At 31.7% G+C, this 14,181-nt stretch overlaps 1 protein-coding gene and 1 pseudogene across 2 annotated transcripts; one reads left to right on the top strand and one right to left on the bottom strand.

The window, feature by feature from the left end:
* The first annotated feature begins 1,957 nt into the window (after nt 1-1,957).
* LOC120078698 (RPM1-interacting protein 4-like) lies at nt 1,958-4,734 on the top strand. The gene is made up of 3 exons (XM_039032995.2): nt 1,958-2,584; nt 4,085-4,270; nt 4,372-4,734. Exons 1-3 carry the CDS (start codon nt 2,579-2,581, stop codon nt 4,402-4,404), a joined length of 225 nt encoding a protein of 74 aa, XP_038888923.1. The 5' UTR covers nt 1,958-2,578; the 3' UTR covers nt 4,405-4,734.
* Nucleotides 4,735-6,401: 1,667 nt separating this feature from the next.
* LOC150035832 (uncharacterized) lies at nt 6,402-11,578 on the bottom strand (annotated as a pseudogene). The gene is made up of 4 exons (XR_016529792.1): nt 9,927-11,578; nt 8,151-8,376; nt 7,130-8,047; nt 6,402-7,057 (listed from the first exon to the last, which is right to left on the bottom strand). The product of XR_016529792.1 is annotated as an uncharacterized LOC150035832 (transcript).
* Nucleotides 11,579-14,181: the final 2,603 nt, after the last annotated feature.

The following is a 14,181-nucleotide window of genomic DNA, read 5'->3' as shown; positions in this document are numbered from 1 at the left end:
AACCAACGAAATGTCACTATTCTAAACATAATATGAATAATAGACATATTAATTTGTTTAAAAATTATAAAAGGTTTATTTACTTTTTTTTTTGAATTTTTTATTTTTATAATTTTTTCAAAAATATCTATCAAAATCGATATTTTATTGATATTTCCATAAAATTAAGACTTTGATATTTGCATCGATATCGATATTTTGAACTCGTAGGACCACTATATTATTTTAATATAAATAATAATAATAAATAAAAAAATGAATGGTGCATGGGTCTACCACAAAGGCACATAGTACTTTTCAAAGTTTTTCTTTTCTATTATTATTATTATTCTTTTTCATGGGCGCGAAAATAATCTGCCTCGTCCTAATAGCCGCCTTTAACTCTGACGCCGTTAACTCTTCCTCGTTTCACATTTCATTTACTCCCAACAGCACTGACGTCCGTCATCTAATCCGTCTTTCGCCACCCCATCTCAAACATCCAAATTAAAAAATTATTGTGAGGGTTAAAATATCTTCTTTTTTTCCCTCTCTTTTGTCGTTTCGAATTTTAAATTTAGTCATTGATTTTAATAAACTTTAAAATTATTAAAATTAAGCTATAGTCAAAACTTTAAAAAAATTCGTCATTAATATCCACGTAATATAAATAATAAACATGTTAATTCATTAATAAATGATAAATTTTTTCGTTTTATATAAATATTCATCAATATCAACATTTTATCAATATTTTCATGACATTTTTATAAAACTGAGACTTCTATTTGCATCTACGTCAACAATTTAAATATTTAATTACTCTCACCATTAATTTATGGTTAAACTTACTTTGAAAATGTACTTAGTATTTTTGTGTGAAAAATCATATATATATACATATTCATATTTTTTCCTTTTTTTAAAAAATAAAATTTATCTTTATTACTTGACGAGATAAAAATTAATCTCCAACTAATAATAAATCAACTTTAAGATATAATAAATGTACATACATCAAAATTGAGCATTTGAATGTACGTAAAATAAAATGAAATAAATACATAAGTACAACTTTTATGTATAACTTTGGGGCTAAAAATATAAAAAAAAAAAAATTCAAATTTAATTCGCGATGTTATTAACTTATTAGTATAAACATTATGTCAGTTGAGCTACTTTATTATTGACAAAAAGCTATAATATATTATTCTTTAGCTAATTTATTTGGACATGTAGGCATGCCATTAAGACAGTCATTTGTAAAGAAATATATATATTTTTAACAATGGGTCGAGTGTATGATAATAATATATATTTTAGTTAGATGTAGATGAAACGAACCTCAAATCTATTGGTTAAGGATACATACATTTTATGTTACTTAAACCACGCTTATTTTGGCGTGTTAAATAACATCAATATAATATACTCACGTGTCTAAATAAGTCAAAATTTAACATCAACGGTAAAATTGAAAAATGGACTGAATATTATAAATAATCGTAGCTCTGTGTATTTTTCTTTAAAAGAATACAATTTAGGTGGAGGGATTCGAATCACAAATCTCTTAATTACCAACACACTCGTATACCAATTAAGTTGTATTCAATTTGGCTTGTAGCTCTACTTTTAGTGTCCAAAAAAGTCATAATTTTAGCTCTACTTATGTGTCTAAATAGGTCAGAATGTCGCATCAATTGTGAAATTGAAAAATCGACCGAAATGTCAGAAATAATTGTAGCTCTATGTTTGTTTGTTTTTAATACAATTTAGATAGGGGGATTCGAATCACAAAACTCGTGGTTACTAACGCACTTGTAATTAAGCTATGCTCGGTTTGGGTTGTACCTCTACGTTCAGTCTATGTAATATGTTCCATTTTATTTTCTTTGAATATTTTTTGTTATATATATATGAATAGATAGATAGGGTATAACTTAACTGATTAAAGATAATTACGAACTATCCAAAATCTGGGTCCAAATTAGAACATGCCTACTTTCTCATTTTTTGCCCGCGTCTCGTTTTTTGTTGTTTCTTCTTTGTGATGATTAAATGCCCCTCCTCTTTCTCTCGCTCTCCAAGAATATTAAACCTCACAATTTATAGATAGTTTGTGTAATTGTAACCAACCACAAAATTCTAATTGATCTAATTAAAAATGGTAAGAAGGTAACCATAACAAAGCTGATTGAGGAGATTTGTGTAATTTTCTTTAAAAAATTATAAATTTAATTAAAAAATTATAAATTTAATTAAAAAATTATAATTATTAAAAAGAAAGAAGAGGGCAGGAGAGACGAAGACTCCTACAGTTACTACTCCTTGGGTCTTTCTTTCCCTTTATTATTTTTTTTTTATTTAATTAACAATGGAACTTCCTTAATCCTTCCTTCCTTCATCAACCCCATCTCTCTCTCTCTATCTCTCTCTCCTCCCTTTCTTTCTCTCTCTAAACTCCGATTCCGGCCACCTTCTTCGCCGTGGTTTCTCGTCGGAACCCGAGTCTCATTGAACTCCGGTAGATCTTCCCCATTTCAGACCAGTTCCCACCGCCGTGCCTCCATCCTCCCAATAGAAGCAGAGAAAAACCGCCATGGCTGTAAGCTACCATTCCTCTTCTCTCCTCGTTTTGACTATTTAACTCTCTGTTTCTTTTCATACTCTGTTTTAGCTGCTCCGAAAATCCCCCGGTTAGCGGGAAAATAGGGAATGAGTGTTTCGAAATTTCTATTCGAGCGAGGTGTTTTTCTTCATTTCGTTTGCTCTAAACTGAGGCCTAAGATCTTAATCAAATTCCATTTTCTGTGATGATGAACTTAAACCGAATGGTTTTTGAAGATCGAATCAAGAACTGTTCGAAAGTTGAGATATGAGATTGAACTAGAAAATCTTTCTAAATGTAATTATTTCAGTCTTGAGAGATTTAAAAATGGTTTTCTTTGTCAAAGTCCTCGTACGGATCAAATTATTGCTACTTTTTAATGTTTTTTCTTCTGTTCATATGCTGGATTTTGATTTTTGACCCGACTAGTGGTGGGTGTCACTGTGTGTTTATTTCTTGAAGAAATGTTCAATCACGAACATTTGATTCACTTTTAGAATTAAATTATTGCTACTTTTGGGTCATTCTAGTTCATCATTATAAAAAAAGATGCATACATACTTGAATATATAACAATATCTCTGTTTAGAATATAAACAAGTTGGGCTTATTAAGAAATATACATGTGAGATTTTAGTCCTTTTACTATTATTATTAAACTATTTTTGGGGTATAGGACAATTAAGTATTCTATAATCAATCATCCATTTATTTGTTCTTATCCACATCTGCTTTATATTCGTTTTTGGTTTTTTCTATTTTGAATCTTTTGAGAGGTCTTATCTCTGGATATATGTGATGTTTTTTCGAATTCCATAAAAACCAAGCTCAATTCTCCTGTTCTCAATAGTATAGTTTTTACATCGCCCATGTGAAAGATGGATTATTTGTGCAAAACGGCTTAGGAAAATCATCATTCATATTTCACATTTGAACCTTCTCTTTTTCTTACTTTTGTCTTATATTACGATTGGACTTCTTGTATTAGCTGTTTTGACATTTGGGTTCAATTTTTCTTTTATTGTAAATTCTTGAAGGGAAAGGAAAAACTATTAGGAGTGACAATATGTTATTTCATCTCAAACTTATTCATAGGCATCAATTGTGAATGGAATTTTTTGAGACCCTTCAAGCTTAGTTGAAGTTGTTGTCTTTTCATTTGGGGATCGGTTGGTAACATGAATTTGGATAATATCGATTCCTCCAAGTAGTGTTTTGAAGATCTTAGATTTGTGGTGCGTCTGTCAAGTCAGTTGTAGATAATGATATAAATGATTTAAAGGCAGCTCGAGCAATCGCAAGTTCTTGTTTCATGTTATCTACTTTGAATTTAAGCCCTTAAAAACACTTTTTTAAACACTTAAAAAGGTGTCATTTCAAGCAGATTTTGGTATTGAACTCTTCCAAAAACTTTGTTGTCAATACATCTGATCCTCTATGATCTATAACTTTCTCTATTTCTAATCGACGTGGAACTGAAATGGTTGCAAATGAAAGGATAACGAAGCTACAGTTCCGAAATTTGGTGAATGGGATGACAGGGATGCCAAAGCACCGGAGAACTACACGGCTATTTTCAAAAAGGTGCGGGAAGGGAGACAAGAACCAGGAATACGAGCATTGACGCCACCGCGGTCAATCAATAACAGCACAAACAACCAAAATCATGAACACAATCAAAAGGTAATGAAAAGCTTTCTCCCATTTCTGAACCAACCACATGAGATTATTGAGATTCTGACACCCATTATCTTACGTTGTTGTCTGCCTTTAAAACTTTTCAGAAATGCTGTTGTTTTCCATGGCCAAGAAAATGATGTTGTTCTTCAATCTTCATAAGCTGAATTTTAAAGTACATGGACATGTGAATACGTATAGATTATTTAAAGGGAGATCTGTTTGGCTGCAGCAAATCTCCTTCTGTGCCATCTAATGTAAGTGTTTGTTTGTAGGCAAATAAAGTTGTGAGCAAAGACAATAATTGTAGTGTTTGGGGTTATAATTATGAGGTTGGTCTATTTGATTAATATTTAGGGAGCATATTAGTTTATGATCATAGATGGTATTTTGAGATATTGGAAAAAATTTACTTTCTTGTGCATTTAAATTATTCCCAATAATATCTTGTTTGCATTTATCTTTACAAACCTTTATTAATCCCCTTTTATTGAGAATCCGTTGTCCCATGGCATGAACGTGATTGATCTATCATTGGAACATTCATATGAGTCGATAAAAATACGTTTCATTTAAAATTCCCAATATCTTGTTTGCATATATCTTTACAAACATCAATTAACCCCCTTTTATCGAGAATTTGTTCTCTCCACTTCCTTGTTTTGATGGAATAAGAGAGTTTCTTTGTAAATATTGTGCAACCACTATGAACTTGTATTATCAAGTTCAAAATCTGAGGTTCGATCTCACCACTCCCACATATTCAGGAAAAATGATTTTTTTTTTTAATTTTTATTATTGCAACCATTAGGAAGATGAAATATTGAAACTCAAACCTCAAAAAAAAGGGAGGGTATGTCCAACTATTTTTTAAGCTAAACTCACATTAAATAGATATATTTGTCAAACAAATTTGTATACGTATTTTTTTCAATAAACAACCAATAAAAAGTATTAGATGATTGCTAGATTATCCCAATCAGATTCATTTGAACTACATAAACAACCTTATAAATTGAGATAACCAAATCAATACTACAAGTTGTCTTTGCAAAAAATATAAAACAATTTCTTAGTTAAATTATAAGTTTTGTCATTGGATTTTTGAAGTAGGTATTTGTTTAATAGAATTTTAAACTTTTAATTTTGTGTCTAATAGATCCTAAACGTTTAAAAATATCTTGAAGTTTTAGCCAATAAACATATTCAAACTTTTTAAAATGAAAGGATCCATTAATGGCTTATAGCTTTGCTATTTGTCTATGCTTTGAATAATGAACAATAAAACGTTATCTTTGAAGTTTGAACATATAATGTAAGATCATCTCGTTTGCTCATCTTGCGGCTATTTAAATCATTTTGGATTGTATTGGAAAGCTTTCTAACCTTGAATTAAATTTTTTTTAAAAGTTCTTACAAAGAAAAAAAAAAAAAAACCCATTTAAAAGCACAAATACCAAGGACGGACAGTGAATTGGTTAGTTTGGGGGGTTATAATAGTTGGTAGACTATAATAATATGTATTTGGAGAGTAAACTATTTTAAATTGGTTATAATAGTATATGTTTGGGTGCAGATTGTTCTAGTTTGATGAGGAAATTGTAAATACTATGGGGGCATTTGGGGCACAAAATAGGTTATTATAGTCTGTAGGTTATAATAAACCGTCTGTTTTTATAGTTTGCGTTTGGGGTGCAGACTATTATAGTTTAGTTTATAATAGTCTGTGTTTGAGGTGCAGAGTATTGTATTCTGTCTTATAATAGTCTGTGTTTGGAGTGCAGATTATTATAGTCTGAATTATAACAGTAATTTGAATGTAGATTATTTTAGACCATGTGTAACTTTTTATACTACCATATTTTATAAAACTAATAATTATGCATATGAAATATGTTCCACCAATTTATACAAAATTAATGTCTTTGTAATTTATATTAAAAACTAACCACGATTTTTTTGTCATTTTCAAAGATACCTTGGTTAACATGGCCAAAAAAGGGAAAAAAAAATGCATTACTTTCGGATGCAATTTATGTGTTTCATATATAATTTTTTTTTTTTTGGTACAAGCATCTCTAAGACAATAACTAACTCATGATTGTATGATTAAAATGACCTTTTTTTTAGGTACCAATTGTACTACAAACTTAAATGCATAATTGAAACAAACTAATCATTATTCATTGTTGAAAAGCAGTCCAAAACACGGGTTGATCAAACATTCTCTTCAAGGAGGAGGTTGCAATAGTCCAACTTGAGGGCTGTGGGAACGGATAAGAAGTTCTTCGTATCTTGCACGCTGCAAAATATGATTTCATAAGCTTCACCCTCTGTCGGTTATGCAATTTAGGAATATCTTAAAGTTGGTTTACGATTTCTGCACGTAGTTCGACTTCAGTCGCTTCTCTTTCGGCCATTCTGCAATCGCCTTCAATTGGTCATTTGCGAACTCCATCATATTCCTAACAATGTCTGTCGTTTCATATTGATTCCCACTTCGCTTCCTCTTACTTCCTCTCGAAGCATTTCCTCCTTCAGTGCTTCGACCGATACGTGTTCCATGCATGTCATCCTGTGATATGTCCATTCCTTGACTAAACATCATGGGGATGTTTGGATCCTGTGATTCATGAATAGGAACTCCATCATTCATATGGTTTGGCACGTTAGACCCGACGTCCATAAAGGTCTCTGACCGTCCTCCCATAGCCCGATCCTTGCCAAAGACGTAGGCCAGATAATCATAGTATGGAATGACTTGTGTAGAAACCTCTTTGTTGCAAGATGACTCTGTATGAATGGTGAGGTGGATGTTATGATTTTGTTACCAATATTCATAAATAAATTTAAACAAAATTGTACCTTCACCCATCCATCAAATAACTCCCGCTCTGCAGTGATGTATTGGAATTCCTCATTCCAGCCAAATCCACAACAAGCTAGTCCTCTCATTTCTGCGATCGCTTGGTAAGTTATTTTCAAGGATTCGACTCAACAATCTATAGTTGGTGATCCTTGGATATTACAGTCGGGTAACTTCTCAGCCATCAAACGTTGTAGTTGTGCCAAGTAGCCAGGTCGAAACATACCATTGTCTGATCTCCATCCACCAGATGCAACCAATGCCACCAAGCACTCGACCAACTTCGCTTCTTCCTCTTTCGTCCAAGTGTGCTTCGGGGCTCTTGAGGAACTTGACATTCTAGTGTATACACGTATATATTTTAATGCAACTAAACAATAAATGACAAGTAGTTATAGCATAGCTAATGAGAGAGTTCATGAATACAGTTAAGCACAAAATATAGTAAACATAATGAGAGAGTTCTGAATGAAATCATTCACAAAGGCATTACACGCTACGCAATTCCCATTCAGTGAACATCTGTTGCACCAGTTTATCCTTCCATTGCTCCATTCATTTGAACTCTCAATATAATTTATCTCATCCCCTCAGTTGTAGCAAAGCTTGAATCCACCTCATCTAAATCCTTGGTCAGTTCACTGTTAGTCATCTCCCTATTGATAAGATTATGCAAAAGGCAACACGCCATGATGGTTAGACATTGGATATATATTGGGTAGTATGATTTTCCTCGCAAGATTGCCCATCTACCCTTCAACAACCCGAACGTTCTCTCGATGACATTTTGTGCAGAAGAATGCTTCGTGTTAAAAAATTCTCGTGGAGTTGTTGGTGCATTATCTTCTCCATGCCACTGTGAAAGATGATATCTTTCACCTCTATATGGAGCCAAAAAACCCTCCGCATTTGGGTAACTGGTATCACATAGATAATAATACCCTGTTAAACGTCCAATCGTTTCAAACCTTATATTACAAATACAATGAGTAGGAAGAGATGGTATGTGTAGCTAGTTACCTTTCGGAACCTTCAGTCTATTAGGTCATGATATGGCATCTCTGAGAACTCGAGAATCAATTGCGGATCCTTCCCACCCTGATAAGACGAACACAAAGTCGCCATTTGTATCACACACACCGAGTACATTTGTTGCAATTTCACCCTTCCTCGTCCTATACCTTGGACGATCAGTTGCACTGACATTTACCTTGATGTACATGCCATCTAATGCACCCAGACAATTCTGCATTCGAACAAAATAAGAAATATTTATGCACATACGTTCTCCTAAGAAATAAGTCACGTCGAACTAACGTTGGTGTAGTTGAACTGTACCTCAAACCATTTCCATCGCGAATCTATACACGAGTTTGTGACCGACAAAGGTTTTTTTAACAACACATCGTGTAATCGTAACACCACTAATAAAACAATGTTGAAATGCCTAAAACAGTCTCACCAGACCGTATAAATTCTCTTTGAACTATCCAGTTCTTAACGTTATGGGCTAAAATATGTAAGAACATAGCAACCATCTCCTCCACATCTATAACTTCAGTTCCAACTAATTCATCAGTTGCCTTAAGTAACTGACATAAAATGGCAAAACATCTTCTATCCATTCTTGAACTTTGACGATAACATAAATCAAACTCATGAATGAGTCGAAAGTATGCTAATTGTCTAATACGATGTCTACTGTAATGTGATATATTTTCTATCCTCCTATGGTCATTCAGTAATAACTCTAGTGTTAAAAGTAACTGGCGTTGTGACACTGTAAATATTGTCAGTATCGTAACTAGTTCTGTCCATTATGTACTAATCAATTTGGAACTGGTCCTGAAAGAAAAATTTTAGATCATAAAATAATTACAAAACTAAAAAATAAACTTAGTCAAATTCCAAAAATATTTCTTAGTCATGTTAACACTATTTTTTTTATATTACTTAAAAACCAACACTTTTTATATAACTTTCTATTAAAAAAACATTATTTTGTTAAGTAAACTTAGTCAAATTCCAAAAATAAACTTAGTCAAATTCCAAAAAGTTTTTATTTTCTAATACCATAAACTTAGTCATGCTATATATAAACATACTTTGATTTTTTTTTACCATTTATAACATTTCTTTTGTTGTCACGAAAAGAAAAAAGGGAGTGAATGTAGCTTTTGGTTGTGGATGTTAAAAATAACAAAAATTTCCATAGAAATTGTTAGTTTGTATTTGTCTCACTCCTTTGCAACACATTGATAAAACTCATTTTTATAAATTGAGAAAATAACATTGATAAAAAATGTTGAAAACACACCCGTAGTTATTTGAAAATCTTGAAATACATGCCAATTAAGAAAATAATACATACCAATTGCAAAAAATTCTCAAATTTTATAATGGTTGTTTTTGTTACTTTTTCTTATTTCATAATAATGGTTGATACTTTTTCTAATGTCCTTATTCTAATGATTGTTTTTGTTACTTTTTCTTGTTCCACCATAATAATACATACCAATTCATAATAATAATACATACCAATTGCACAAATTTCCCAAATTATATATTTTTTAGCTAATTATCATGAAAATCTATCTTTAATTTAAAGCTGCAAAATAATGAACACAAAAAAATAATAAATAAATAAAAATAAAAACAAATTACAAATATAGCAACAAATATTGGATCGTGATATTATTAAGTCAATCATCCAAATATAGCGAAAAACAAATTACAAAAGTAACAAATATAGAAACTATTAGTAAAAGTAACATATATTTAAGTGCATGTAAACACCTTAGCAGGAGAAAGTTGGTAAACAGTGTTTGATCCTGTTGATTCGTATAAGACTAACCCTAAAACATATTACAATAAACAACATTAGTACACTAGTCAGGAACCATAATAAAAAAAAATGTTGGATAAAGAGGGAGAAGGCATACCATTTGCATTTATGAAGTAGATGGAACGTGTTTGTCCTTATACTTAAAGGCAAGTGAGAGCATAAATCTAAAGTACAAAAAAACAAAAAAAAACAAAAAATAGAATAGGGTCCAACCTCAAAGTTATGAAATTCATTCATTGAAACTTGAATTTCAGATAATATCATGAATATGATAAATGAGAAACCAACCAGATGAATGCAATAAACAGTACCAACAAAATGAGAAACCAACAAGATGAATGCAGTAAACCAATAAGAGAAATAACACAGAATAAGAAAATGTTGGAGACAAGAGAAATAACACAAAATAAGAAAATATTGGAGACAAGAGAAATAACATACCAATTGCATTAAGCAAGTAGATGGAATGGGTTTGGCCTAAGTTGAAGTGAAGTGAGATACATATATATAGTTGTGTGAATACAATAAATAGTAAACTAACAACCACTGCCAGTAAATATATAATAGATCATCCAAAAAAGGGGATATGGCAATGATGAATACCATAAACAGTACCTAACAACTACTGTTCATCAATATACAATAAATCATCCTAAAAATAGGGGATATGCTAATGATGAATGCAGTAAACAGTACCTAACGAGCGCTGTCAATCAATATACAATAAACGATGGTCAAATGGAGGTCAAAATTACAAATTGGACAACCAATGGACAAACAGAAACTGAAATGAACAAATTTGTCCACTGGTTTACAAAATTTTTCAGAGACAGTAGTAATTCAAAGCAATTTGGACAACCAAAAGACAAACAGATTGTGATATTTTCAAAGACAGTAGTAATTCAAAGCAAGAGAATGAATTCAGTAGAATGGATAGCATAATTTGGAAGCAAAATAATTGAAAGCAAAATAAGGAACATCAAATAATTTGTCCACTAATTTACAAAAATTTGAGCTAAAATTGGAAAAAAAAAAATCAAAACCTCATCATCGGCTGGAAAAGGGAAAACGAAGACTACCTTCGACCTCCCCCCTTTCCAAGCTCAAAATCTCGACCTCCCCTCTACCAAGCTCCAAGGCCTATTTCGATAGAGTGAGAAGATTGAATAAAGAAGAAAAGGCAATCAAAGTTTTGGGGCGGCAAGAGAGAGATTGTTTGGAGCGGCAAAGGGAAGAGATACGATCTATAGATCTGTGAAATGCGAAACCAGATATGAAGATGACACCAAAACCAGATCTGAAGCCAGGGAAGTAAAGAGAAGGAAGAACGAAACCAAATATGAAGTTGGAAAAGTAAAGAGAAGGAAGAACGAAGCCAGATCTAAAGCCGGAGATGTAAAGAGAAGGAAGAATAAAACCAGATCTGAAGCCGGAGAAGTAAAGAGAAGGAAGAACAAAACTTGAGCATAGCGTTCGATTGGACAAGAAAGGAGAAAAATCGAGTGAGAACGATCGGACAGGAATGCGATGGAGAATAGAAGAGATAGAAACAGTGTATCGTGGGGGTTGGGAACAGTTCTCCTAGGGTTAAAGTGTGAAGTATAATTAGAGCTCCAACTAAAAAATGTTGGAGCCTCAAACAAATAGTGGGCTATTATAGCCCACTCCACCTCACTCTAATCTTAGGCCCAAACATGCTATAAGGTAACAAAGAGTAAAAGAGAGGATAAGTAGGATATAGCAAACACTATAAAAAGAGTAAAAGAAAGGATAAGTAAGATAAAATAAACGCTATAATAGAAAGGGGTTTGAAATAATACTATTATAGTCAATCGTAGGTTATAATAGTTAGAAATAACTATAGTTCATTCCACACACTTGAAGTTGGGCCCAAACAACCCTTATATTCAAGTCGAACATATAATACAATTTTTTTTTTTTTAAAAAAAGGTAAACGAGGCAGGGTGGGGATATTGAATTAGAGAGCCACAATATATAAGTATTTCCACTAATGTATATACACATGTCTTAACTTGTCATTTAAAGCATAAATCGACCTATTAAGGCATACATCTTTAATCAATAACCCTAAAATTTGAATCTTCAAGAATTTCAAATTTTTGATTTTTCGACTTCATTTGTTCTTTAATTAAGAAAATATTAAAAAAGAAAAAAAAAAAAAAAAAAGGTCCAAGATACAAATTCAGTTGCTCTTTCACACGTTCAAATGTTTAAAATACGGTTGTTGACAAAAATTTCAAGATCTAAATCTCATGAAAATGTCGATGAAAATATTAATAAAATATTATAGGTATTCAAATGACCTGACAATCCGAATAACTTGGACTATCCAACTCAAATTATAAAGGTAGGGTTGGGTTAGTTTTAATTTTAGATTGGGTTAGGTTGATTTTTTTAATGTTTTCCTCGGGTTGGGTTGGGTTTGGGTTACACTCTTAAAAATTCGGGTTGACCTAACTCAACCTGAATTTCTAATATTATTAAAATATATATTACTATGAATATTATAACTTATATATAAATTGTTATGATGTTTGCTTGAAGTTTGTAATAAATATCTTGAATTTTGATATTTAACATTTGAGTTTTAATGAAATTTTAGTTATTAATATGTGTTATAGACAATTTTAAGTATTTTAAGCTAATAAAAAATACTAAAAAAGAAAAGGAAAAAAAATCCAACAACCCAACCCAATCTAACCCTTAAAATTTGGGTTGGAGACCATATTTAGGTCATTTGAGTAACTAATTCGAGTTGCTCCAAAAATTATACTAACCCAACCCAACCATGTATACCCCAAAAATTCAAGAAAATGTTTAAACTGATAAATAAATATTTCGCGCTTTTTAAATAAGCTAAAAAGTTTATTATTCATGTTATATTCACATTAATGTTATTTCTTTGCTTATATTCTATGTTTCATAGATTTTTGGAAAATTGTCAATTTACACCCCTAAACTTTGAAGATGTATCCATTTAAACCTGAACTAATAGTTGTATCAATTAAAACCCTGCAAATTTGTAAGTTATCAATTAATGACCTCTTTTGAACTTAGTATAAAAAATATCGTACGAAACATATAATTGTTTTAAATTAAATTTCTAAATTGTTAAAAGTGAATCAATCTAGACTCGTTATTAATATTATATTTGAAAAATCATCCCTACATTCAATTCTTACATATCTGTAGACTTTTTCAAATGTTAGATTGTTGAAATAAATGGTTAGAATTGATGCATAGACAATTTCCAAAGAAATTTTGTTATTGAGAGTCTAAAATGATTCGCATATGAAAGCTTAGGAGTTTAATTAATAAAATTATAAGTCTCACATAATGTTTATCTAAATAGAACATAGTTGAGGGTATAAATTGATGCACTTATGAATGTTCATAGTTTAAATTGATACAACTCCCAAAATTTAAGAGTGTATTTTTTTTTTTTTTTTTTTGAAAAAATGAGAATCATCAAGAATTAACAAAATCTAGAACAAGTTCCTTAAGCACAGTAAAGGAGACCCAACGGGGCAAATAAGATGTCTGCCAAATAACAACTTCTTCCAAACTAGAAAAAGAAACACCCACAAAAGCATACTCAAAATCCCCATGACTAAATGCTAGATGGAAAAGGAGAAGAGTTGCTCCGCCACTCAGAGAAAGAATTGAGAACAAGCCGAATCGCCAACAATTTCAAATTCGTAATCAATCAAGATTTGTTGATCTGGGCACATCCAACAAGGATCAGAGATCCAACAGAGTCACCAGCAACTCAACAACTCCACTCATTCCACTGTAATGGCACCAAGATGTGCCCGTGTTCATCCTCTAGTAGTTCATTGCTAGGGCATTCTAACGCTTATGACATGGTTGGATTTCAACACTATCACTTGCCTATGATGTACTTATAGCACTAGTGATCTTGACACAATGCTTCATAATTCTAGAACTCATCTGACTCAACTTCAACTTTTGGTTGCTTGACATTTCTATGGTTTCTACCATGCCCACATAATGACAACACCATATAAAGATCCTTCTTCTCAGGATGTTCAATAGATCCTCCCACCTTATCGCCACACCCTCACCAACCCTAAAATCGATAAAAAAGACGTGTAAGGAAGGAAGAAATGCATACCAAACTTTCCTAGAGAACTCACACTCCTACATTAGATGCTCTAAAACATC

This window comes from Benincasa hispida, chromosome 5 (genome assembly GCF_027475165.1).
Source record: "Benincasa hispida cultivar pf3 chromosome 5, pf3_genome.v1.1, whole genome shotgun sequence".
NCBI classification, from domain to species: domain Eukaryota; kingdom Viridiplantae; phylum Streptophyta; class Magnoliopsida; order Cucurbitales; family Cucurbitaceae; genus Benincasa; species Benincasa hispida.
The sequence above is the reverse complement of the archived record's forward strand: the minus strand, read 5'-3'. Positions and strand labels throughout refer to the sequence as shown.